Source organism: Coturnix japonica, chromosome 3 (assembly GCF_054131305.1).
Source record: "Coturnix japonica strain WE chromosome 3, WE-NBRP24, whole genome shotgun sequence".
NCBI lineage: Eukaryota > Metazoa > Chordata > Aves > Galliformes > Phasianidae > Coturnix > Coturnix japonica.
Genome location: NC_140665.1, coordinates 86,194,147 through 86,218,419, shown reverse-complemented (window position 1 = coordinate 86,218,419; position 24,273 = coordinate 86,194,147). Strand labels below are relative to the sequence as shown.

At 39.1% G+C, this 24,273-nt stretch overlaps 1 protein-coding gene across 39 annotated transcripts in view; it reads left to right on the top strand.

The window, feature by feature from the left end:
- The window catches only part of DLGAP2 (DLG associated protein 2), a 440,056-nt gene that overhangs the window by 353,510 nt on the left and 62,273 nt on the right, over positions 1 to 24,273 (top strand). For all 39 annotated transcript variants that reach the window (XM_085542130.1, XM_085542131.1, XM_085542128.1 and 36 more), the window contains 2 exons: positions 356 to 1,425; positions 16,492 to 16,703. In XM_085542130.1, coding sequence (XP_085398256.1) covers positions 424 to 1,425; positions 16,492 to 16,703 — 1,214 coding nt within the window. In that variant the 5' untranslated portion in view covers positions 356 to 423. The remainder of the gene's footprint in view (positions 1 to 355; positions 1,426 to 16,491; positions 16,704 to 24,273) is intronic.

Sequence of the window (24,273 nt, the reverse complement as noted above, 5' to 3'; positions counted from 1 at the left end):
TTAAATGACTAGCCACAAAGCGTGACATATGAATTCCAGATATCAAATAATAATCTCAATACTTGAATGTATCTGTTAAATGTATTTGAGGAAATTTGCATAATGAATAACTTTATAAAATTGTAGAGCTGTTGGCAGACAATTTTGCAAACAGGAAGGAAGCTGCATTCACCTCATAAATTGCTTGCAGTGAATAATGTTAATGTTTTAAAATGGTGAATGAAATCCCATGAACAATGAGACTTTCCATCTAGTTTATAGAGAAAAAATAGTTTAGTTTTTCAGTATGTTTGGATTTTTCAATTTAAACCTTTAATCCAACGGATAACATGGGTTCTATGTGTTTTCCTGACAGACCAGCAGTACTCATGGTCGCCTTCTCACCACTTCAATGAAGAAAGATATTCTCCTGCTTCGAGGAATATGAAAGGATTATCTGGCAGTCGCAACCAACCACAGTTATGTTCAGCTCATACTTGTGGCTTAGCATCCCCTGAAGATTGTGAACATACCCACGACCATATCCACCATGGGCAGGAACCGAGGCAATCATATCTTCTCAGCCCCACGGAGAGTTGCCCGATGGACCACCATCGTTGCTCACCGCGCAGCTCCATTCATTCTGAATGCATGATGATGCCCATGGTAATGGGCGATCACATGTCAAGTAGCACTTTCCCCAGAATGCACTACAGCTCACATTACGACACAAGAGACGACTGCGCCATGTCTCACGGTAACCCTAAGATTAACCGCATTCCTGCAAACCTTTTGGACCAGTTTGAAAAACAACTTCCTCTTCACCGGGATGGGTTTCACACTTTACAGTACCAGAGGACCTCAACAGCTGCAGAACAACGCAGTGAGAGCCCAGGAAGAATACGCCATCTCGTTCATTCAGTCCAGAAACTTTTTACTAAATCTCATTCTCTGGAAGGATCATCCAAGGGCAATGTCAATGGAACAAAGGGAGACAGTCGAGGGGATGACCATCATCATGGACACCATTCCAAGCATAGCAAAAGGAGTAAAAGTAAGGAGCGAAAACCAGAAACCAAGCATAAATCTGGAATGAGCAGTTGGTGGAGCTCTGATGACAATTTGGACAGTGATAGCACTTATCGAACCCCTAGTGTGGTAAATAGGCATCATGCAGATCATATATCCCATTGCTACCCTGAGGCACTCCAGGGACATTTTGGGGATCTGTCATTGAAGACTTCCAAAAGTAACAATGACGTGAAATGTTCAGCTTGTGAAGGGCTAGCAATGACCCCTGATAGTAAATATATGAAAAGGAGTTCTTGGTCCACACTTACAGTAAGTCAGGCTAAAGAAGCTTATCGCAAATCATCACTGAACTTAGATAAGCCTCTGGTTCATCAGGAAATCAAACCTCCCTTGAGGCCATGCCATTATCTTCAGGTAAGAAGATTTTCTTAACATTTGTAATGGGAAAAGCAACGCATTTGATGCATAGTCATTTTGAAAATGTGGAAGTCATGTGCATATCTCTCTGGAGATCATCCGTGTCTCACCTAGTGCAAACGTTTCATTATACTGAGCAAACGCTTGCTTTAGTCTTTGTTTATAGGGCACAGACTAAAAAATAAATACAGGAAATGTGATGTAAATTAGTTCAAGATCAGGGAGTTTGTTGTCATCTCCAGAGTTCACGCTGCATGTCCCAGTTAAAATCCAGACTGAAAAAGAAGCCGTTCTCCCAGCAGTCTGGGGCTAGAAATAATGTGTCAAGTACAACTGTAAATGAGTGATTTTAAAAGCAGGTGGTGTGGAATCCTATTTTTGAGTTAATTTATTCCTTTCTCCAGGTTGTTTAAGTAACAAGAGAATACATTTACTGGCATACTCAATTGCTTTGTCTTGATGATGATTACTCACAAAGTTCCTTTTAGTGACTGGGTCAATCAAAATCATACTGAGCTGAGCTTCATTTGAAATCATACTATAAGCTATCCTTGTTAAAAATTACAGGAATACTTTGAGAAGATAGGTATTTCAGTCCTAGTACTCAGACTATTTGCGATGCTCTCCACTATTGTTTTCTCTAGCAGCTCTCACTTTCTCCTAGATTTAAACTCTTAACACACTGCTTGCTGCCATTTGCCACATCAGAGTCATGCAGGTGTAGCTGTTTATGATGCTGCACAATGATCTGGATCCTGAAGATATGAGTTGAGAAAATAGTTCCAAAATACTCCTTCTTGGATGTTTACACCACTCACATGGTGTAGGTACAGCACAGTGACAAGAAAGTATGATTAGCACCTCAGGGCATACAGAGAACTGCACTGGGAGCAGTGTAGAAAGAAGGAGCAGCTGGGAGGGGAACTTCTTTAGCTGTCATTGCCACTGGAAAAGGCATATGATACAAATATTCCCCGTGGTAATTTTACCAAGTACAGCCTGCAAAGCCAAAGTTGTTCTGAGTACCTTCTTTTTAATTTCTTTTTAATGAACTTTCTCCAGAATTTAACTGGTTTTCACATTAACGCGGGCAAATCTCTACTCCAGATTTATGTATTTAGAGGTCTCCAGTTCCTATGGGCTCTGCAGAAGCCAACAGACACAGACTGCTGCCTACTTCTGTGTGGAACTCTCTTCCCTCTGAGCAATAGGGGACCAATAGTAATGAGTCACACTTGAAGGGACAGATCTTTTCAAATATGTATGCAGCCATCCAGGATCAATCTTCCTACTGAAAGAGGGAAAGTTCCTCACTGAAGTGAAAGGAAAATAAATAAGTTGTAACCCTCATAGCATTTCGATGCAAATTGGTTCCCATTAAGGCTGACGAGTGTAATACTGTTTCATATCCAAGTACAGTTCTCTTGCATGGAAAATGACCTGCCCTTCCCTGGAAGTTTTAATCTAGTTCAATGAGCCAGAACTGGAAGTGTATCTTGTACAGAGACCTCCTCATCTGTGTTATAAAATCAAGTATGTGGATCTTACGTTAAGAAGAACAGGTTTTGCTGGCTTTTTCCTTAGCGTGATATCCTTTTACTTCCACTAGAGAACTCGACGTCTTCTCTGTCTTTGGGTTTCTTGATTTTCATCTCGTCTTGTTTCAACTCAAAGGATTATCTGATTTGTTTCCTTGTTTGTTTTCTTATTATTTCACTCTTACACTTCCTCCTTGCAGAAGCACTGTTTTTTACTTTTCATGAACTCTGCCCTTATTTCCATTCTCTATGAGCATCCTCAAGTGATGTGAAACACAGAGTTCATACATTAACTACATTACTGCTAAGTTTTGAGTCAAGCCCAGTGGCAGGCCTAGGTAACAGGAAAACATTTATTTATTGATTTTCCAGAAGTCTTTGTTTTATGCATTTGGTGAATTAGGGATAACTGCTGGGAAAAAAAAAAAAAAAAGTTTCATCCAGCAATTAGAAAGGTTCATCAACTGGTAGGTCCATCCAGTTTAAAATCTGGGAGATATGAATTTAGTTATTAGAGACTTCCTCTGTGATCTTTGGCTTTAAGCTCCTTTCAAAACGGGGTAGTAACCATTCTCTAATTCACAGAGATGCTATAATGGCAATCTGTCTAGACTTAAGAGCTCAGTTACTACAATAAAAAATTTATAGCTGTGTCCAAAGCTATAATGCAGGGAATTATATGTCGTGAATATTTTCACTGCAGAAATTTCAAATTAAATATATGTTCTGTAGAATCTGCATTCAGAGCTTGGATATCTTTCAGATTGATTGGCTTGCTTATTCACTAGTCCAAGGTCAGCAAACAAATGAATGGACCCCATTCTATCAACGTCGTAGCTAAATGCAAGGGTTTGAAACTTCTCCTTTGAGGGATGCTGCACTGTCACAATGTAATCATTAAGACCAGGGATATAAATCCCATTATTAGCTCTGCCATGAACTTTCTCTCTGACCCAGGAAATGTAATTTGTTAATCAGTACAGATTTCAATGAATCTGTCTGCAAAAGCAGGGAAGGATATTTAACTTTTCTTACAGCAGTGAAGGAAGCATCAGTAAATAATGACTGGATGAGAATAATCACCATGTTGAGAAACTGAGGAAGATAGAGAAATGTCTCAGGCTCCCTCACTAGGAGAGTTTTCTGTATTGCTCCACAGTATATGGAAATGAAAACGTTCAAGGGATTATGAAGTTTATTATGCAGCAGTGGTTTCCCTGAGGTTCTTTAAGTGAGCAGATAAGCATGAAACCCCCAGGTCTTTGTTGGGGGTTTACTTGTGTTTATAGAATTAAAGCACATGTCATTAAAAGACATTTCTCCTTAGTGATGTCAACTGGATCTGAGTCACTTTTCTACCCAGTGGTCTTAGTTTTTCTTTTAACACCCCTGTGAAATATTACTACTTTTGTTTTCCATTGGGGAGAGTTTTGGCAAACACTGTCTCTAGTTGGAAGTGCATGCCTTTGTCTTAGACCTGTGCTTGAAACCACCTTCTGTCTGTCCTGCTCTGAGCTTCCATTTTCTCTTCCATAGTAATTACTGAGCTGTAATTTCCTTAAAACCAAACTTTTAAAGGATTAACAAAGGAAATTGCTTTCTAAGAAGTGAGCTTGTCGGATTCACAGATGATTGAAAACAGGAGAAAGGAGGTGATAAAAGCTTCTGTGTATTATATGCTTGAGTCATGTCCTAGACTAGAAAGCAGGCATTTCTTTAACCTGTTAAAGCTCCAAGCTTAGCCTCTGGCTCTCTCTTAGGGTTTCTCACATTCCTGCTCCCCAGCAGACCTTGTAGCTGGAGGGCTTCTGCTCAGGCAGTGTGCCGGTTCAAGTCAGGGGTGGTTCATATGATCATTTATATGGTCATACTGCTCTCCATGCCACCTTGACCATTTGCCTTATTTCAGCATGGCTGGAGTAGTCCTAAGGTGGCCAGTTAAAGAGAATGAAATTAGCAGGCATGAAACTGCATTGTTGTGATCTAAAAGCACTCTACCAGACCAGATTTGTGTCACTCCTGCTACAGAGCAGTCTGGAGAAGGGAGCAGGGATGAGTGGGAGTACCTTTGAGCTGTTAAACCACCTTAGCTGTAATGTGAATCCAGACCAGCTGGCTAGCACAGCAGTCAGTTCAAGAGCAGAGAGCAGTCATATTGTAACTGAATACCAATAGCGTTTATTCAATTCTTGTGAATGATTAGCAAGTTTTACCCATGGGCATTCAGTTTCAGCTTTGAATGCAGACAAACTGAGCTACAAATGCATTTTTGGGCACCAAATGTTTCTGTCATCTCTCTCCATTGGCAGAATAATCCACGGAGATCACACATATTTTAAGTGTACTTTTGTGTAGCTTTAACTGTAGTGGCTGTTACTGCTGTCCATGTCATTTAAATTTTAATGTAAAATATGTAAGGAAAAAGATAAATGAATTTTAAGAGCTCTTTTATCTTCATTGGTTGTTTTGGCTAATTAAGTTCGACACATACATAGTGCAATGACGGATTAATTTTAACTTGACATGAGCAAGAAGCAAAGATTTTCAACAGGGAAAAAATAAGTTTATGAACTAGATAGTTGTACAAAACTTATGAATACAGAAGTGTGCTGTATAGTTTCCAGGGCTGAAATACCTGTGAGCGTTAGTTAAAGAAAACTAATTCCTACAGTAAAGCCAAAACACAGCCAGGAGCATAGTAGTTACCATCTCTGAAGTTCTGGAGCACAGTGCTGAGTGTCCCTGATTAATATTCCTCCCTCAGCCATTCAACAGCCTGTGAAGCAGCAAGCAATCAAGGTAAACATACCACAAGGTACAGTGAGTGAGTCAGCAGTGAAAAAGAAAATAGCATGTTGTTCTAAAAATGGCTTCAGCCCACTCCTGTATTCCTACTGCATTTAAGTACAAGCGTCATCCATTACAGCACTGGCACTGCTAAGCATGTGGGTAATAATGTCAGTTGTGTACTCCACAGAATGAGAGAGAAGCTCAAGAGTTGGTCTCTTAGATAAGAAAAAGAAAAAAGAAAAACCAACAGCAGTTTCAACAAGGCTCTTTGCTGGTTTAAGCTGTACCTGTATGGAGAAGAGTTTTGAGGACAAGCTAATGGAGTAATAGGCATTAAGCTCTCAGTTGTATTTTTCCAGGAACTCCTCTGGGGGAAAAGGCACAGTCCCATGAACTTGATTGCTGCCCTGGAGAGGTACTTGCTGCTCTGCACTTCTCCTCTGGTGTGTGGGGATGGGTTTGAACCCAAAGCACCTTTTTCAGCACTTCATCTTTGGGAAATGAGATTGTCTGTTGGTCCAATATAACACCCATATATGAACTACAAAAATGACATCCAGTACTTCACCAGCCAAAGCTAACAGTTTTGGTACTAATGTCTGAGCCAGCATCACCCACACTGCCTTCACTATGATTTATGACAAAATTATCTGGGCTGTTTCCACAGCAGAAAAGGCTTGTGTGGATTGCAGGGAAATCTGCATCCTCAGCCAGCATGGACATGTGCTCAGCTGTTTGCCTCTCTACAGCCCAGTACAGGCCCACAGGGACATCTCATCTAGCCCAGTGCCTTCCCAAAGCAGGAATGGAGTGGGCTGCTTTACCCTCTCCCTCAGCAGGCAAAAAAAAAAAAACAAATAAAACCCAACCAACAATATTATTCTATCAATGATGGCGTAAAGCTGTGACTAAGCCATTGTCTTAGTCTGTTGGTGTCTTAAATTACCATAGCAATCAGTGATACAACAGTGCACTTGCCTTCATGGCTGCGTGCTAGGAAGCTCATATTGACTTCAGTGGACTGCTGCAGCTTCTTTTTCTGAGCAGGAATAGATCTCAGAATTAGTATTTGTTAGCAGCCAAAACAAAGCCCTTCTACTGCAGAAGCATCAAGGCTGGGAGCAGAAAAGGGAGGCCATGATCCCACTGCCCTTTAATCAGGCAGAATTGTCCTCCTTTAAAATGTTAGTACCGTGTGCTGCCAAATTGTTTTTTGACATTAACCTTAGCAAAGCTGAAGGCTGACCTTTGCAGTTGTTACCCAAAGGTGTCGCTGGAGAAATTTCCAGCCAGCAGTTAATATTTTACACACCTGGGCCAGTCACATCTGTCAAATGAGAGCGCAGGCTCAGGGCTATGCTGACTGAACACCCTCCTGTGCTACTGTCAGCTGCCTTTTGCACACCTGGCTCCACCCCTGAGCAGCCAGGATGAGTTTTCTTGCAAGAAGGTGAGTGTACAAACACAGTGAAGCATTCATAAATAATGCTTTGATTTATTTATTTTTTTTCCCACCTGGTCATATGTTTAAATGGCTGAAGGTGCATGTAGACAACATCCCTGCTAGGAGAAGTGATCTTTTTTGGAAGTATGCAGTTAACTAAGCATCACCTAGTAGCTAGACAGGATGAAGCCACTCATTTCACTCTGTACTTTAAATAATGGCAGTCACTTGGAGTTAACTGTACAAAATACTTATTAGTTTAATGAGGAAAAACAGATGAAAGGCTTGTTTTATGTAGTCTTTAAAATTATGTATGTTTTAAAGACATTTAAAGATGCTTTTTTTCCACCAGCACCATTGTAACTAATAGGAAAAAGAAGAACTATCCTTTTCTGCTTAGACTAACAAAATGCACTGTTTAATACAGATCTTTTAGGTCAGGCCTGAGGATGCTGCCTTTTAGATTCTTCTTGCATGTCTAGCTGTGTAGTTACCCTGCAATATCTGCAATCTGTAATTTTGGAGATGCTGAGTGTTTTAAGTATATGGGGAGCCCCTCTTTTCCTTTACGGGCCTTTTTTTTCTCACTTTATACTTCAATGACAGCAAGTGGTGTATGGGTTTTGCTTAAAGGTAACAATAAAGTAACAGCTCAACTCTGAATTTCTCTTTGATTCTGCAGTGGTAAAGGCGAAGACATTTGCAGAGGGATCTGTAGGTGATTTTTACTGATTGATCGGTCCTGCAGTGTAGAGATGCTGCACTGAATGGACTGATGATACTTTCTACTTCTCACTGTGGCTGGAAGAAGACGTAGTAGGAGCATGGACATCACACTGTGGTAGTCTTGCCTGTCACACCTTCATTGGTCATAAAAACACAGGTTACATGCTGCAAATATCAGTGTTTGTGTCACTAAGTCTAACATGTAGGTTTCCAAGGCAGCAGAAAATCAAGTTTCTTTTCCCTGAGCCCTTTAGTTGCAGTGGATGTACTTTATGGCTCCACCTGAAGGCCCTTCCAGGCCTCTTCTGCTTTAAGCAGTAGCTAAGAAGTAGCTTCCCAACAGGGGACTTCTGTGTTTCTCACTTCTGCCTCACTTTAATAGGGATGATGCAGCAGGAATCCCACAAATTAGGCATTCCCACAAATTAGGCATTACCATATATTTTTTTGCACCTGCATACAGGTTTTCTACATGCACATCAATGTTGATTGGACTTCTCAGTCTAGATAAAAGGAGAAGACAGAATTTACCCAGGACAGAAGAAATGTCCACATGCAGTCCTGCAGCTCTCAGGGGAGGTTAGCTCCCAGACAGTTTTTTCCTCAGCTCTGCTTAATGTCTGACAAAATTGAAACAACAAAATAGAAGACCTTTTAATTTTTCTTCCTGGCACCTCTGATCTTTGAAGCACACAGAAAAGAAATAATATGTAACCAGCCCATAATTCTACAGTGCTGTAGTTTTGTATATTACTCATCTGAAACACTCTATCATTCCTTTACCTCCCAAATACTCTCAACTGTTATTTACAATTTTCTGTATTAATTGTCATAAATTCAACTAAGATTTTTTTCCTTTTTCTGTAATTTTTCTTCGCTGTGCTGTGCAGGTAGCTGGGCTCCATCCACTCTGCAGATATATTTCAGTTAACTCAGTCTACTCTCCCCAAAATCATCTATCTGTAAAATTTGTAGTTAGCTTCAGTTGCTGTGGTTCTCTGGACTGTCTCTGCTGCCCTGTTTGTAGGTGTATTCCTGACTCCCTTTCATCTGCAGTGAATGATGAGCTGCAGTTCAGTGTTGGTCTTTCAGCAATGTGGTGCTTAGTTTTATTGGATTGAGCAGAATTTGCATTGTAGTTCAATTAATTCAGTTCAAGGAGAAAGATGTAAAGGAAAAGGCAGTGATAAGCTGGCCCAACAAGGCAAGGAGAAAAAAAAGCACGCTTGGGGTTGAGACTACAGTAAATTAACTGGCAGAAATGCTGCATTTTTTTTCAGAAGCATGAGAAGTTCCAAGTTTCTGTCTTTGGTGCTTCTGTGGCTTGTACATTATTGAAACGCTTGTTCCTTTAGACTGCATCTGTACTAACAAAATCACCATCAGCAATTCGGCTGGTAACACCAAGCTATGTAGTGCAGTCAACACCCTGGAGGGACAGGATGCCTTCCAGAGGCGGTGAGGCACTGGAGCAGGTTGCCTAGAGAGGTGGTGGATGCCCCTTCCCTGGAGACACTCGAGGCCAGTGTAGATGGGGCTCTGAGCTCCCTTATCTGGCTGTAGGTGTCCCTGTTCACTGGAGAGGGGTTGACCAGATGACCTTTAATGCTTCCAACTCAGACAGTCTATGATACTAAACTGAGTAGTGTTAGGAAAAGTTCCTTGGCACTGCATCCTGATTCTTTATATGGTTGTGTTATTCAGCCTCTCAGGCAGTTTTGATCCCAGCCAGCTAGAATTTCCCTATACAGCTCCTGGGTACAGATCAGGACATACTGCAGATCAGAGACCATTCTCAGAAGACACACTGCTTTGGAGGCAATGATTGCAAAGCAGTACAGATGTGGGGTGCTGTAGGCTAGTTTGGCCTCCAGTCAAGACAGTGGGTCTTTACCCTAAAGCAGTCATCATACAGCTTTATCTTCTCTCTAGTACTGATGACTGTGCAGCAGCACAGCAAGTTCGTAGCCCCTCACCAGTTCAGATAAAAAATATATATATTCTTGTCAGGGTTATTTTCTATCCAGTGCTCTAAGTCACTTTGCCGTTACTGGGTTTGCTGGAAAAGGTAAATATTGGTTAAGGAAAACCTATCCAGTTTACACTGATGGTAGGTTTGAGTGCAGCCCTGCCAAAAAAGACCTAGGGGTTCTGGTGGATGACAAGATGAACATGAGTCAGCAGTGTGCCCTTGCAGCCCAGAAAGCCAACCATATCCTGGGTTGCATCTGAAGAAGTGTGGCCAGCAGGGCAAGGGAGGTGATTCTGCCCCTCTACTCTGCACTGATAAGGCTTCATGTGGTATACTGCATCCAGATGTGCAGTCCTCAGTACAGGAGAGACATAGCCCTGTTGGAATGCTTCCAGAGGAAGGCCACAAAAGTGATCCAAGGGATGGAATGCCACTCCTATGAGGACAGGCTGAAAGAGCTGGGGCTGTTCATCCTGAAGAAGACTCCCAGGTGACCTGGTAGTGGCCTTTCAGTATCTAAAGGGGAGCTACAGGAAATAAGGCTCTTTATGAGGGTCTGTTGTGATAGAACAAGGAATGGTTTCAAGCTTAAGGACAGTAGATTTAGGTTGGACATAAAGAAAAAGTCTTTCACAGAGAGGGTGGTGAGGCACTGGATCATGTTGCCCAAAGATGTGGTTGATGCTCTGTCCCTAGAGACTTTCAAGGTGAGCCTGGACCAGGCCCTGGGCAACCTGATCTAACTATGGTATCCCTGTTACTGCAGGGGAGTTGGACTTGATGACCTTTGAAGGTCCCTTCCAACACTAAGGATTCTATGATTTAACCATCTTTGGGTTATGAATTACATAGTTGTGGGAAAACCAGTCAGGAAAACTGTTGCTGGTTCTCTGATTTGTTTGTTTGCTTGCTTGTTATAAGTATTATTTTTATGAAAGGAACACTGTTCTCTAGAAAGTAAAAAAAGTGGTGAACAAACAATCCTGATTATACTGGATGTAAATCTTCTCATCAAGGAGAGGAACTTTGAGTGGGATTGCCCATGAAAAACTAAAATCAGACAGTAAAGAGCACTGGCACCATTGTTTCTATTTGAACACTTCCCAGCTAGATTGTGAATGTTCAGAGTCTGTCGATTCCCAAATTCCTGATTTCAAGTTTTGTTGTTTTCAAGCCGTTGTAATGCCTGCATTGCTTAGTATCTATGTGATATTCTCTGTCTTCCTGTCATACTATGGTTATTCATATATTCATATTAAAGCCTAGAGAAGACTGCAGGCAAGACAAAGACATCTTATGTTCTCAGATTAGGTCCTGCCTTGATCCTGATGTTGACTGACTTGTGGAGAATGCTGAAAGAACTCTCTGTACTTCTGAGTTGTCAAGACGTTCAGGGAGTAGGGGGTGGCATGTGAAAATTAAAGCTAATTAAGAGGATTGGCATTGTTAGTGGTGAGGAGGAGCCCCTGACATATTTTGTAGAGATTTTTGAATGGCTTCATTGTACAGTTCATATTCTTTGAAAAATGAATCAGCACATTAAAAAAACAAAATACAGGAAATGTAGATTAAAATGTGTACTGAGAATGGCGTTGAGACGCAAGCACAAGGTTACCTACTCAGAAAACAAAGCTTTATTTTTAGATAATGTGCTCTTACATCCTGTAAAAACCAGTAGGGTTTAGCATCCACAGTCAGTAGAATGTCATTAATTTCAGAAGAAAATTCTAGTAATTAGTCAGCCTTTCTTCTTGTGTTAAGTTTTTGAAAATATATATCCAACTCCCAACTCTCATTATAATATCAAGAAAATTCTTACCATGCTAAGAACATTTCAATCTGCCTTGCACTGTTTTCACCTATTTACAGCTGTGCACAGAGATTGTTCTTCTAGGGCTCCTAGAAGAAGGTTTCACTTGAGAGAAAATCCCCTACCTACATTTCAGATTTTGTCCTTTTTTTTTTTTTTTTTTTTTTTTGGATCATCTTGACCAGATTGAGAAAGTATAAAATCACAATTATGTCTCAATTACGTAGTGTTTCCTATCTTACCCTTCTTTCTATCATCTCTAGTCTAATTTCATGCACAGACAGCTTCTAGTAAAATGTGAAATGTATATTACTAAAATAAGATTTAGGTCAAAATGAATATTTCAGTGCATTTTACATCTGCATGCTAATTAAATTTCACAGGACTCCTCTGAGGTAGGTAATTCTCATTTTAACCTTTCAGTATGAGAAAGAAGTGATAGTCAGCTCCCTCAGCTGAAGCCATATATTTAGAAGTGTTTCATTTTAGATAATAAAACGGTATGCCAGATTTTTAGCAGATCAGCAGTTCAGTGGTGGAACACCTTTAAAACTCTTGGCACTGGGAGCAAATGCCACAGAAGTGGGTGTAACAACAGGGGCAGATCTATTTTGACAGGCGAGTGGCAGTTGCTGGTTTGACTTCTTTAGCTAAATTCTAAACTGAGATCACGACACTTGAATTAACAGTAGTTGGATTCCAGAAGAATGAATAATTCATTGATTCTTCCAGTTTTGACATCAGTATTTTTTAAATTCAAGGTTGAGTATTCTGACTGCCAACACTAGTACCTGAATGGGAGCCTAGATTTCCCATCTCTGTTTAGAGATAATGAAACATTTTTCAACCGTAAGCATGGTTATACATGAAAACAAGTTTCCTGGAGAGATTTTGGAGTCTTCATTCTTAGCAAAACCCATTTGGACTATCTGCTCTACATTATCCTGCCTTGACAAGGAGGCTAGATTGGAGACCTCTGAGGACCCTTCCAACCTCAGCAATTCCACGATTCCAGAAGTGTGGTGAATTCATTCTTGTTTACTGCATAAATGTACTTCTGTTTACATATGAAGAATGCGTGCAGTTTGAGAATTAGGGCAGACCTACTGCAGAAGCCCAGTCAGGGGACTGAAGGCAAGCCTTCTTCAGCCCTTTTCTTCTGATAGATATAATCTAAGCAAAAGTAAGATGCACTGACACAAAGGACTTCAGGCATAATGCAAGGGTAATGGCTTTTCTTCTGGAACAGGGAAACGTGAAAAACTAGAATACTCAAATTCAGACTGTTAAGACCTGAGTTCCCTTTCTACCTGAGCGTGCCATGCAACAAGAACTCCCAGTTCCGCAGTGAGTGATAAGGCAGCTTAGAGTTAGGGTATTTGTTTTTTTTCTTCAAATTCTCCACAATTTTAATGCAAAAACTCTTGTTCATAAAATTCATGTGAGTGTTTAGCTCAGGACTGAGGTCCCTTTTTACAAGGTAATTGCCTGGGTCATGATTGCTGCAGCACATCCTTTCTTATACATGAAGTCCTCTTCTACCCAGCCCTTCCTAGGAATTCTAAGCATTTCATGGGGAAAAGAAAAAAGAAGTCTGAATTTGATTTTCAGAAGGTGTGTTCTAAATGGGAAACAACAGAAGGACCATTCTGCTGCCTGTAGAATAAACACTATAAAGAAGAAAGAGTTTAGATTTTTCTTGATAGTTGGAATTGTGATTGACTAACTAAAGGGACCTTTTGATTCCTTTTGGATGCTATTATAAAGGAGCTAATTCTCAAAGATACTTTTTCTGGCAAATTCAGGCTCCCATGTAAGGTTCTGGAGTTCGTTTCTAGGATCTGCTGCATAAAATGTTATAAGGTAAGTTTTAGGTACAAGGTGCTGGACCTCAATAACAAACCTAACACAGTGAATCAGAATCAGAAAAATTAAATCCATTTCCTGTACATCCTTTTGCTCCTTGTATCAACAGTGCATTAGATTTGTGAAAGAAGTTCATGCCTTTCTGTGGTATTTATAATGAAATCAGCAGCCAGTGACAAAAATAAAGGAAAAAATCTGGACCTTGTCAACTTGTTGTTCTTACAAAAGGAAGTTCACAAGGTAATATGCAGTGTAACTCCTCTGTGGATAAAAATTGCATACACAAGAATTCATGCTAACGTCTAGAACAGGATGAAGACTTTTTTTTCAACATTATAAATATCAGCACTTATCGCTATATGCAAGTAGATAATTAGGATAATTATTCCCAATTAGCAGCTGCAAACCCTGCAGATGGGAATTTCAGGGGCTGGTAACCATTGTAAGAAAGTATTTCTGCATGCTGTAAAGCACTTTCATATTTTGGGAAATACACATACGGTGACCCTCACACTTGCTGCAAAATGTTGTTAATGTATAATGAAAACTCTTTCCTGTACTATATTCCTGTACTATTGTAGTACTACTTTTCTTTGAAGCTACAGTGCAGCATGAGACTGCCTGGATTTTTCTGAATATTTAACCCACCAGTTAAAGTCATCAGTGAACCACTGCTGGCCAAACTGGGACTCAGATTTTGCTTCTTTTCTTGCACGGTGAGGACAAACAATGTCAGTGGCCCCTAATGGTTTCTGAAGGCAGCAGATGGACTCCAGCTGTTTTCATAGGCTGTGTATGAAACCTGAGAGAACATGCAGTGAAACTTCACAAAACATACCTTTTTTAATTGTATATAATGCTTCTATTTCAATGATGTCAGGTTCCTATGATAGTCATCTGGTTATTATGGTTTTAACAGGATTCTTGGTATGCAGTATGTCACGAGCACAAATGGAATGGGGATTCTTCAGTTCTTATCTTTCTTCTGGATTCATTTAAGTTTCGAACTCAGGAAGTATAAGAAATGTAATTAGCAAAAGCAGCAAGGCACAGAACTCTAAGATTTGGGTTCTTTATTGAAGCTTTTTAATGTGAAAAATCAGTCATTCTTTTAAAATAAGCTTTCACTTTCAAGCACAACTAAGCCTCTGTTTATTGCTTTATCTGTATCCTATCCTTATCTACTCCTTATCAAGTTATTTGAACATGGAATTTCAGTCAGAAGTGTCATCAAACTAATCATTTTTGTATGAGTAACTAAAAAATTCCTGATCACTGTCTTCCTAAACATTCAATTTAGTTGCATTTGGGCTAAAATAGGGAAAAAATGATCAAGCCAAAATAATTGTTCCATTAAAAACATTCCTTTTTTCTTTTCTTTTTTTTTCTTTTTTTTTTTTTTTAATAAGAGCATTAAGACAAAATGTATTAATTCAGCTTCAATGCAGAAAATTGCCCAGTGTACCTTGTTCATCTCGATGTCCTTTTTGTTTTTTTGGATGTCAGCTTTGCAATGATGACAGGAGGATCATGTAAGTTCTTTAAATCAGAACTCCAATCCTACCAAAATTAATGGGAGCATTTACTGCAGCTCCACAGTAAACTCTGTCTTTAGATCTGAAAAATATTTGACTTGAAAGTCCTCATTTGGCATCTTTCTTTGTAGGAACTCCTTAATATATGTTTAACTTGAAGTTCTGATTTATGGTGTATTGGTAAATAATGCCATTGTACTGTAATATATAGGAAGTCATTATGCTCCTGAAGGATTTGATGCTGCCAAGTGCATCAGCCCTAGTCTACCAAAGTGTTCTGTCACATCTTTCTTTTTAACTATAAATCATTATAATGGATTTCAGTGTGTTGCTTTATCATTTAAGTCAAACACTAACATTGAGATCATTGAGTCCAGACCCCCAGCTAAAACATGATGCCCATAGTAGGTTGCACAGGAAGGTGCCAAGGTGGGTTTTGAACATCTCCAAAAGAGACCTTCTTTGAGGTCACCTCTGTGACCTTCAAAGTAAAGAAGTTATTTCTCATGTACTTATAGACATTCTTCTGTTCCAAATTGTGCCTATTGCTCCTGGTCACTGTTCTGGGCACTGCTGAAAAGAGCCTGGTCCCATTCACTTACCTTTAGATATTTATGAGCATTGACAAGATCCTCTCTCATCCTTCTTATCTCCTGGCTGAACAGTTCCAGATCTCTCAGCCTTTTCTCATATGAAAGATGCTCCAGGCCCTTCATCATCTTTCTGGCCCTCTTGAAAAACCACCCCAACTGTATTAAAGCAGCATCCAGCTTTGAAGTATTATTAATAACTGGCTGCATTCCTGATATATTACGGCCTCTATGAAGTATTTAGCAGTTGCAACATTAAAATAATAATAATAATAATAATAATAATAATAATAATAATAATAATAATAATAATAATAATAATAAATCCTTTGTCACATTTGCTTTTTTCTTCTTTTTTAGTATGTCCTTAATCAGAATAGTATCCATTTATACATAAATCATGGCTTAGCTTAATTTAAAGACTCAATGAGTTTTCTGTCTGAGACATGGTCAGCCTACTGTTTATCAGCTGAAAATCTGCATGTAAGCTTTTAAGAGGTTAAGATGTCCTGTAATTTAGAGCATATGTACTTGTAGACTTTGCAGCAAAGCTCACACACAGTGAATTGATTGTTTCTGAAGTTCTAACATTTATAAAATTAAAATTTACCATTCTGGTATTGAAAGTAAGTTCCCAAATCATTTGTGACTCTTAGAAATTTCTTTTTAAGAGATTTTTTCTGAAGAAAAAAAAAAGTTCACAACTTCTCTGTATAAAATGGAAAAATGGAAAGTATTTAAATATATGAAAACAATGTATGTTTTCCGTTTGTGTTTTATGGTCTCTATTAGGTACCTCAGGATGAATGGGGAGGATACCCCGCCGGTGGGAAAGATGAAGAGATTCCCTGCAGGAGAATGAGAAGTGGGAGCTATATTAAGGCAATGGGAGACGAAGAGAGTGGAGACTCTGATACAAGCCCCAAGACATCACCAAAATTAGCAGTTCGACCCGAGTCATTATTAAAATCCATTGGACAAAGACCACTGGGAGATCATCAAAAGTAAGTTTTACTACACCATGTTATAACCCTGAAGTTTTTCATGAGTAGATCATTTTTCTTTGTGTCTTACTGGTAGTGATCAGTCTTCATAAGAAAAGATTATACTGTAGGTAAAGCAAACTTTGTCTTACTTAGTTTTAAATTAGCTACAGTTTCTCTTGATTAGTGGATGAAAAACTGCTGTCTTCCTCCATTTGTATAATGAAGAGTTTACTATATTTACGGAAGGAAATATATCCATCTTCATATGAGATCTTTAAAAATCTGAATCTTTCTTTTTAGGAGGATAATTTTATAATTCTTTGTGATTTTCTGTTTTTTTGCTTGTTGGGCTTTTTTTCTTCAGAAATAGAAAATACACTATTCTATAGGAGCTATAATAACAAGCAATGGATTGTGCATAAATTCGGCACTTCACATCTTATCAGTACAGTGCTTTCTTTATGTATCAGATCTATTGTATCATACTAATTTAACACTGTGTGGATGCTTTGGTTCAACTGGTTTTTGTTATTAATTGCTTTATTGTTGGTATTGTGTTTTGCATTGTTTTGTGCTTTTTCTTCATTCATTGTATCTTTAATACGACCTATTAAATAACTAACATATTCTTAAGAACTATAGGAAAATATGCAGTTGTATGTTTAAGTTTATATTCTCTTCAAAATTTCAATTTATTATTTTAAGTAAACTAATTCTTCTTTAACAGACAACTATAAAGTGGTAGCCACATTTGCAGTGTGCTTCTATTAATGTGATTGGGTGTTTCTCACAGCTCAGAAAGTTGATCTTTTTGCCTGGAAGAAATACATAAAAAGAAGAAATGAGGAGTAAAACCTTTGATTGTTGTTTATTGTTCTCTTGATAATACCATGTACAGTATAGCATAATGACTCATCCTGTCATAAAATAAAATGAAACAAAACAGAAACCTTAGGCAAAAAATACTTTTGGCTTAATTAGATTGAATTATTTAGCTTGCAATCTAGAAGAAAAGCACCAGCCTCCTCTGCTACTGAAAAGAACAGTGGTGTTGTACAGTTTCTTATGCAATTCTTTAGCTTCTATTCAAATGCATACAGAACAGTGTTTGTACTATATGCTGTAAGATTTCTGAGATACTTCAAAGCAAGACTGCTCTGATAAAATTCATTCAGAGCACCTTATGGCATGACAAAGAATGTAAAAGGCCTGTGTTTAGGCAACTGAGCCAAATTCTGAATATGAATCTGAAAGATTTGCTAACATAGTAGCTCCAGTGCTGAGACCATGGCCTATTATCTAAATACTGCTGTCAGACATGTACCTGGTTGATTTCCAAAGAACAAAACATAAGAGCTTAAAGGTGGCAGTGGTTGGAATCAACATTCCAGTCTGTTATACCCTTACTCGTTGTATCTGGGCTGCATTTTGAGACTGAGGCACACTAGCTATAGTGACTAGTTTAGTCAGGGTTTCTCTAGGTCTCTAGAAAACAAAGAGGGTGGTCAGTGAGTCAGAGGGTGAGTAGAGGTTGTTCAGGGTAAGGAGCCCAGAATTTCTCAGCAAGGTCAGAGACTTATTTTGTGATTCCTCTGTCTTGGATTTTCTTGTAAATGACTGTGAAAGCTGTTGGTCCTGCAAATGGTCAGATACCCTAGAGGGATAAACTGTACTAAGGGAGATCTCAAGTGCAGGGCTTGCCAGGAGTGATCCTCCTGAAGGCAATGGGCAAAGGGGAGATAGTCAGCTTTCACACACTGACAAGCCGTACTTTTGCTAGTAAATTAAAAAGTGCCAGAGCAGAGGCCTGAGCACTGAAACCTGAACACATGGGCTTTTAGAGTTTTAGAGTTTTAGAGTTTTAGAGTGGTCTCCCTCAGACTTGTCATTTGGACCTATGAATTCTGCCTCAACTACTGCTGGGACTTGGTCTGGGTGGTAGTGTAGGCCCAGGATCGCTCCCAGAAGGTGGTTTGGATGCAGCCATCATATTCTGAAGGGTTAAAGAGTATAACAAAGTGGTTACGGTCAGACAGTGCCGGTTGGCTTCAAGGCCAGAATGCAGGCATAGAAAATTGTTAATGCATTTGTACAGACATGGCAACTGAGTCTGAGGAGAGCAGCAAGGACTATACCAGTTAGATCCCAAGGTGTCAGGGAGCACCACTGTTATCCAGTGACTAAAGGGGAAAGCCAAGTATCTATCAGAGCTTAACTCTGCTTTCTTGACTCTGCCTTATCATGTGCTTGCCAACTATTGACAAAATAATCCCCATGCTGCTTTAAAATTGGCCCTCTTGTAAGAGAGATACTGCATTGTTATACAGGTTGTCCTGTCAGATTTAACTTTCTGAGGTGACAGGGACAAAGGATCTTCTAAATCAGTGGGTAATTTGTCAGTGAGTAGGTGGATTATGGGATCCAGCTCCAGATGAACTGTAGATGTAGGCATGCTGTCATGGATGGAGGTACCTGGAAAACTGCTGAAAACACTGTTGATTAAAAGCCCAGTGCAATGCAGATGCAGCGTAGTAGGGTTGACAGCAGTGCATGTTCCTGGCCCCAAAAGATTTAATATCAAATAAACCACTGACTGCAGTAGGAAAAGGATAGTTTTTGTGATACTGTGAAATATTACTCGGGATCTGTTGACAATTTGTCATAAATGCTGTACTAGAAATAACTGAGAATCCGACCTGTTGCTAGTGTATCTTTAAATCCATTTTTGCTTTAAACTGAGCATCTTGAATCTGCCAGCCTGCCATGTACAGTTTTTCCTGTGACCTTCAGACAGAAATGTCACAACTATCCTCATTCTTGAATGTCTGTCTTGCAAAAACCTGCAAATTCCAGCAGTCCTTGACATTATGCAGTACTTAGAGCAAGCAGGCAGACAGAAAATTTCTTGCTTCACAGAAATACCAATGAAATAATGATCCAAAACCTGGGATTCCACCAAAAGCCATCTCCTTTCCAAACCTTCCCTGTCACTCTGTCAGTGCGGATCCCTGTAAAGTCAGTCGGATCGCTATGAAGGGTATAGCAAGTGGTGGTGGTCATGGAGCCTTCCTCCCTCCTCCCACATGGTTCAGTAATCGCCCTTGCATGCTGAGTGCCCTTTGTACTGCTGATCTCACTACTGAACCAGAAATGAAGGTTTTGAACAGCATTCTTGCATGTATAGCTGGACTGAATAACATTTCTGGCATGACTTACAAGAAATTACATAATTTGAGATGTCAGATGTGTTAGCTTGCTTTGTAGCTTGTTTATAGGGTGGAGGGAGCTAATGCACGGAAATATATTGGGGCTTTTAGTCTCTTAGTCCTTTGATTGAATGGGTAGGATAGCTCAGATCTGAAATCTGGGAGAGCATCAGTAAGCCTGCAATATGAATACTGATAGTTTCAGTGGTATAAAAACATGCATTTGCTTCAGTGGGTGGGTTCCATAAAAATGCACCTAGTTTTTTATCACTATCTCGAATAGGATAAAATGGTAACCAGACAAGTTTTCACTTAAATAAAATGTTGCTGTGTGTGCTTGTTTCTCCTCTGAGTTTTATCAGCCATCTTTGAAAGGAATTCTTTCCAACTTAAATTCCATAAGCCCCTGTTTTGTTGGTTCACGTTACTCAAAGATTCAGAAAATAAAATATTAAAATGCATGAATGATAAAAACGCATGTTTGTGTTTGAGTAAATCATTTTATGTAACAACGTAACAAGTAGGTAAACTCAAGGGATTTAACAGGGCCATTAACATTCTGAGATAGTTTCTTTTAAGTAGCTGGAAAGAAGCATGTTTTAGTCCAAGTGGAAATGAAAAAGAAGTTGAGGGTCTGCCCTCCGCTGTTCCACACAGATGGTAGTCGCAGGGCTTGCACCCAAACACTGCCATCTGATCACCACCACTATCAAACCATTGGCGCAGCCAGTGTGATCCCAGCCCGCCTGCAGCCCAGCACCTGGCTGGCTGCTAGGCAGCACTCAGGCATGTTGCATGGACCTGCTGGATGCAGTCACCCTCAGTACAGGATAAGAAAGTTTAATCATGTGGATCAGCTGGCCAAAGGGTCAGATAACAGACCTGACTTATTTCTGATGTAGTCCAAGTGATTCAAATTTTGCTGGATTTTTCAAAAATTAAATGCATCCAGATATCTATAGACTACCCACTGAGGATAAATGCAGTTCAACTCTTTCTTCCTGAATGCTGTTTCAAAAGAATAAGTAGCATGTCATGCTATTCGCTTCTATAATATAAAGTCGAAGGCCAATGTAATTTATTGTTATTATTTTGAAATTGCATTTGAGTGAAATATAATACAATAAAGCTTGCTGTGCTGGAGACAGGACACATATTTGAATCTGCTTTCTTTGAACTTTTTGCTTTCTTGAAATTGTGCCAGAAGTGCCGTTTATTGTGGAAATTACTGAGAGTCACAGGGGAAACATGCTTAAGTTTTTTTGTTGTTGTTGTTCTTTTTTAGTATTTTGTTACCTTGCTTTATGATTAAGCATAGAAAATCTTCTAGATGTCAGATTCAGTATTTTTTGAGCACATATGTGCGTGTTGGAGGTGAAGCAAGCCTTTTCAATTCAGTCCATTGTTTTTTGCTTTGCTTTGAAGTCACTGGGGATGGAGTTCAACTCTGATGGAAGGCAGTTTGCAGAATATAGAATGTAGAAGGTGTGTACTGTGCTGCCAGGTATTTTCATTTACAGTTGTGGTGCAGGGGGCTGAACAACTAATAGAATTATTAGCTGGAACAAAGGGAATGTCAATCCTGAACAAGTTTCATGGAACCTTGTAGGAGAGACTGCCCCACATGATTTGTAACCTAGTCAATGTCATTTTTCTGTATTTGTGACAAAAGCAAAGTTGAGAGATGGAAGCATCAGAAACACTGGGATCCAGAAAGGAGAGCTGAAAACAAAAGTTTTGGGCTATGTGATGGAAAATTCTGTGACTGAGGACAACATTTTAGTCATTTGATGCTTCTCACATATACAGGAAAAGATGACTTAATACACCAATTATGTAAATGAACAAGGTAGCCCTCTAGAAGTAGTTAGTTCTGTTTTCAGTATCTCCTTTTCGATGTGCTGTGAAAGACTGAAAGCTGCCTAACCATTTAGTCAAAAGGGATAGCAATAGCACTCAGCCCAAAGTTAACGTGCTCCATTTGAAGATCATACTGGTATCACTTACACAAATGAATAATCCTGCTGTGCTGAAGCTTTCCATTATGCTCTGACTCATGGGAAACTAGAAACCGCATGCATAAAGATAAAATAGATTAAGCTGCAGTGAAATAAAAACAATAACAGCAATGTGTACTTTTGTTTCTTGATCCTCTATTGACATACTTTACCATGGTAGCTGGTAGTCCAGATAGATTAAGTCAATGGGTGAGCAGACAGAGAGGTATGTAAATAGGTGCTACAAATACCCCCATGTATAGGTACTACACAATTGTAGTGTTTTGGTGAGAAAGGAAATCTGCCATGGCACTAATTATTTGGTAGATTGACACGGTAGATTAGCAATGCTTTTTTTTCTCTTGGCTATGTTCTCCCTCTATTCTCTGCAATATTGTGGCCCCTTATTGAAGAACTTCATGAAGTACTTGTTTATTGTGAAATCTTGTTTATGGAGAAAAGCAGCATTGTTGGGTCTTATTAAATCCCACGTCACACTTGAGGAACACTGTGCGTGTCTACATTTCAGCTGCTTTCTTTGCAGTCTGATTCCTCAATATAAAACTATTTTATTTAGCAGTTTCAGCTGATGTGCCTGAATTAGACCTGCAATTGTTGACCCACAAATGTTTTCTAGACTTAAGGTTACACTAAATTAAAGCAATGATTTGTGTTAACAATATTTTTTCACTGCCCTTACGCTTTTTTGGATGGAGAGATTTCATCTCTTCATGCTCATACTGATTTATGTTGACTCAAATACCTGAACTATGACTCAAGGCATGTGCACATGTTCTGTTCTACAGACTCCATTTTGGCACCATTTTTCTTGCTCAAGTACACATAAAGGGGGGTTGAACCAGAACGAGATGTGATAACACTAATCTGCCAGAGCACTTGGCTCAGCAGGAAGCATGGAATACCAAAAGATCCTCTAAGAGAATGGGCAATGTCCATTTAAAAACAGTCTTTCCATCTCTAATTATTTATGGTAACCATAGAATGCCTATAGCATGAGGAACTGAAAACAAAAGAAGAGGAATAGGGATTCTGCAAAGAACTTCACGTTTGAGAATTTAAACACAGCTTCCTTGCTAGAGAAATACGTTGTATTTGTATGCTATTTACTATGACAAACTACTGAGGCAAGCCTTTCTTGTTTTAATTTTTAAGAGTAAACTTCAATTTACTCTTAAATTTTACATGTTTTAAAGTAGGAATGGTTTAGAAACTGTTCCTGATAAATGTTTTGAATAAAAGAGGTGGAAAAAGTTGCAGAACAAGTAATCCTCACCTTTTATATGCTTTTTATTTACCTTTATTTTCCTCAATCTTCTGTTTTCCCTCAGTCTTCTTGCGCTTTTTCTTCTTGTGTTTTTCCTCAGTCTTCTGACTCCAAAAAGCCTCATTACACACTTCATTAGCAGCTTTCTGAGGCCCTGTAGTGTGCTAGCATCTACTCAGAGTCTCTGAGGGGTGAAATTGGAGATTTACTGAGGAGGGTTTGAGGCCTAATTACAAAGCCTTATCAACTAATAATGCAATCAGTGGGCCACTGGCACAGTGATAGTGTTCTCTGCTACAGTCAATAAGATCTGGGTTAGATTGGTCCACAGGGTTAAGAAGGAATGCTGATGAAGGGCAACTAGTCATCTGTCTACCTAGGAGGCATCTTTTATGGGGTCAGAAGAAGGTCCCCATCCTTTCTTCCTCAGCAGAATAATAGGAAATTCTGTTAAGCAGTGTAAGACTCCTTGCTCTCTTAGAAGTAGCAAAGCTGCCTTTCAGAAGTGTCTTTCTGAAATCCTGGGAGTAATTGAACCAGATCACTTGCCTTATTGTATTATATACAAGCTTATATGTTGTAGGGCTGAAACCTATTACCCTGGGTTAGGGACAGAAAGGGAATTCTGAAGGTCTGAACAAAGTGCAGAGTCTTCACAGGAATAAATGAGGCTTTTGTCATAAAGATGTAATTACATGTTGGATTGTGATGAAACTACGGTGAGGTTTAGGGCAGTCTTACAAGCAAATACTTAGACCCAAGAGAAAATTTATTTCAGTTTTGATTTTGTTTGTTTGTGGGTTTTGGTTTTTGTGGTTTTTTTTTGTTTTGTTTTGTTTTGTTTTTCTTTATAATTCCTGATTTCAATGAATATGTTGCTTCTATATTTAATTTGAAAAACTGAATCAAGAGCACTTTTTTCTCATTTGTTTAGCTTAAAAAAGAAAGAAACTCTAAAGTATATGTATAGAAACACTCCTATACCTCAGGTATAAAGTGGTTTTGGTTCACATAGGTTGCATGTATTTTTATTTCTTCCAGTTCTACTGCATGGTTTGTGTAGATTTTATTTTTTTTTTTTCTTCATAGAAATTGCATAG